Source organism: Rhinoderma darwinii, unplaced genomic scaffold (genome assembly GCF_050947455.1).
Source record: "Rhinoderma darwinii isolate aRhiDar2 unplaced genomic scaffold, aRhiDar2.hap1 Scaffold_1876, whole genome shotgun sequence".
Lineage (NCBI taxonomy): Eukaryota > Metazoa > Chordata > Amphibia > Anura > Rhinodermatidae > Rhinoderma > Rhinoderma darwinii.
In genome coordinates, this window is record NW_027462249.1 from 31,534 (window position 1) to 35,128 (window position 3,595).

General features: G+C 50.4%; 2 protein-coding genes across 2 annotated transcripts; both read left to right on the forward strand.

Moving 5' to 3' along the window:
* Nucleotides 1-318: 318 nt before the first annotated feature.
* LOC142700531 (histone H2B 1.1) lies at nucleotides 319-709 on the forward strand. The gene has a single exon (XM_075848109.1). It carries the CDS (start codon nucleotides 329-331, stop codon nucleotides 707-709), a length of 381 nt encoding a protein of 126 aa, XP_075704224.1. The 5' UTR covers nucleotides 319-328.
* Nucleotides 710-2,879: 2,170 nt separating this feature from the next.
* On the forward strand, nucleotides 2,880-3,272 carry LOC142700527 (histone H2A type 1-like). Its single transcript, XM_075848106.1, has one exon. It carries the CDS (start codon nucleotides 2,880-2,882, stop codon nucleotides 3,270-3,272), a length of 393 nt encoding a protein of 130 aa, XP_075704221.1.
* The last annotated feature ends 323 nt before the right edge of the window (nucleotides 3,273-3,595 follow it).

The following is a 3,595-nucleotide window of genomic DNA, read 5'->3' on the forward strand; positions in this document are numbered from 1 at the left end:
TATTAATGTGTCCTGTACAGTATAGTTAGTGCACCAATGAGGACAGCGCCACCATCTACACGAGGCAGTAGTTAACTACTGCACCGCTCACCAGCTCCTGTGATCGGATAGATTTAAATCCACCAACAGAGAACAGACTCGTGGGAACCACCAATTAGCTGCCCTGGGAGTGGCTTATGACGAATCCATAGGTCACATGACTTGATCTTCCAGTAGAACAGCGGTCAGACAGCGTTGCTCATTTGCATAGCCCGTGTATAAATACAGCAGCGGTGGGAGGGTAAAGTATTCCGTTATCTCAGTTGTGAGGAGATTGCAGTGTGTTATCATGCCTGAGCCCGCCAAGTCTGCCCCGGCGCCCAAGAAAGGCTCCAAGAAAGCCGTGACCAAGACACAGAAGAAGGACGGCAAGAAGCGGAGAAAGAGCAGGAAGGAAAGCTACGCCATTTACGTGTACAAGGTGCTCAAGCAGGTCCACCCTGACACCGGCATCTCGTCCAAGGCCATGGGCATCATGAACTCCTTCGTCAATGACATCTTCGAGCGCATCGCAGGGGAAGCCTCCCGCCTGGCTCACTACAACAAGCGCTCCACCATCACCTCCCGGGAGATCCAGACTGCCGTGCGCCTGCTGCTGCCTGGAGAGCTGGCCAAGCACGCCGTGTCCGAGGGCACCAAGGCCGTCACCAAGTACACCAGCGCCAAGTAATGTGCCCCGTCCCTGCAGTAAGAACACAAAGGCTCTTCTAAGAGCCACCCACCTTGTCTACAACAGAGCTGTGCCTGCTATTGTCTGGCCTCCCGCTAGTCCCCCTGTTCTATGTGCGGCCGCTCTCGTGTCGGTGCAGATGCTGCTTCATACATTATGTGGCTGCCGGACAGGGAGGGACATTGCCGCGTGTGAGGAAGCCGGGACACGGATCCTGCGGGCAGATGACCCGTCATAACTGTCCAGAAGAAACGGAACATTGTACATTAGGAGACGGAAGGAAGCATGGGACATCTGTAAATAACAATGATGAGGGTAGTAGTCAGATTTATAACAGATGCCAGGGAAACTGCTTGACGCCGATAGAGAACAAGCAATCACACTGGCGAGGACTGGGTAAAGGGTGGTTATTGTAATACAGGTGGAGCAGACTCTGGTGTCTCCTCTGTGCCGGGTGTTGTAATACAAGTGGAGCAGACTGGTGTCTCCTCTGTGCCGGGTATTGTAATACAAGTGGAGCAGACTCTGGTGTCTCCTCTGTGCCGGGTATTGTAATACAAGTGGAGCAGACTCTGGTGTCTCCTCTGTGCCGGGTATTGTAATACAGACTTTGCTGTTACAATAATCTTGCACAAAACAAAGTTTGCTCCACCCGTATTACAATAACCAGTCAACCAGAGTTTGAGGCTACAAACAAGGACATAATGCCTGTAATATGAAGGAACAGGGAAATAATGCCTGTAATATGAAGGAACAGGGACATAATGCCTGTAATATGATGGAACAGGGACATAATGCCGGTAATATGAAGGAACAGGGACATAATGCCTGTAATATGAAGGAACAGGGACATAATGCGGTAATATGAAGGAACAGGGACATAAGGCCTGTAATATGAAGGAACAGGAACATAATGCGGTAATATGAAGGAACAGGGACATAATGCCTGTAATATGAAGGAACAGGGACATAAGGCCTGTAATATGAAGGAACAGGGAAATAATGCCTGTAATATGAAGGAACAGGGACATAATGCCTGTAATATGATGGAACAGGGACATAATGCCGGTAATATGAAGGAACAGGGACATAATGCCTGTAATATGAAGGAACAGGGACGTAATGACTGTAATATGATGGAACAGGGACATAATGCCGGTAATATGAGAGGACAGGGACATAATGCCTGTAATATGATGGAACAGGGACATAATGCCGGTAATATGATGGAACAGGGACATAATGCCGGTAATATGAGAGGACAGGGACATAATGCCTGTAATATGATGGAACAGGGACATAATGCCGGTAATATGATGGAACAGGGACATAATGCCGGTAATATGAGAGGACAGGGACATAATGCCGGTAATATGAGGGAACAGGGACATTATGCCGGTCACATGAGTGGACAGGGACATAATGCCGGTAAGATGAGGGAACAGGGACATAATGCCGGTAATATTAGGGAACAGGGACAATATGCCGGTCACATGAGAGGACAGGGACATAATGCCGGTAATTCGGGAACGATACGGATGTAATAAAGACGTGTTACATGTTTGTACGTCACCACCTTTATACTGGAGATTGGCAGCGGACGTTGGAATTGTGCGTTTCACGGTATCGTTGGATAGAGAAGAATCAGCCCGTGCAGCCCGCAGATAACAAGATCCTAATGCAGCAGCAGCTCTGCGCTATCACACCCGGGAATGTCCCCCCATATCCTGCAGCATGAAGGAGCGGCTGCACGGACTGAACGACTCTTCCAGACATGGGAGACCAGCGGGAATAAAGACATGCGCACGAATAAGCACAAGATGGAGGCGGCAGCTCTGTTGTAGACTTGGTGGGGGCTCTTAGAAGAGCCTTTGGGTTCTTACTGCAGGGACGGGGCACATTACTTGGCGCCTAATGAGAAGAATCCGCTGCTGCTTTATTCCTGCTCCATTCGAGTTCAGGCGGGAGATGTTCCTATTGGTAGAGACGGAGGAGGGGGCGTCGTGTTATCTGCGAGTCTATAGAAATATTCTACTTCCTCATTGGCTACAGTGTCTGGCGTTGAATATAAGTTTTAGATGCGGCCAATCAGAGAAGAAGCCCTCTGCTCCATCTGGGTATAAGAAGTGACGGTCGGAGCGCAGCCGTTAGATCTGATCAGATAATAGACATGTCTGGAAGAGGAAAGCAAGGAGGCAAAGTGCGGGCTAAAGCCAAGACCCGCTCATCCCGGGCCGGACTTCAGTTCCCTGTCGGTCGTGTGCACAGACTTCTCCGCAAGGGCAACTACGCTCAGAGGGTTGGCGCCGGCGCTCCGGTCTACCTGGCCGCTGTGCTGGAATATTTGACCGCTGAGATCCTGGAACTGGCCGGAAATGCCGCCCGGGACAACAAGAAGACCCGAATCATCCCCCGTCACCTGCAGCTGGCCGTGCGCAATGACGAGGAGCTCAACAAACTGCTGGGTGGTGTGACCATCGCTCAGGGAGGCGTCCTGCCCAACATCCAGGCCGTTCTGCTGCCCAAGAAGACCGAGAGCAGCAAAAGCGCCAAGAGCAAGTGAGCGCCGCTTATCCCACATTTAACCACAAAGGCTCTTTTAAGAGCCACCCACATGGTCCTTAGACTAGAGCTCTCACCGCTGATCTCCGATATGTAAACGTTCTGGGCAAGATAAGTGGCTCTGCTTGTACAGAGAACTAGCCAGCAGGAAGGGGCGACAATCTCCATTATGAATTCATATACCGCGGGGATAAACATTGAAGAGGAAGCCGTAGGGTGGGTGTAGAACTGCGTTACTCATGACCTATATATTCACTACTGCCTCGTGTAGATGGTGGCGCTGTCCTCATTGGTGCACTAACTATACTGTACAGGACACATTAA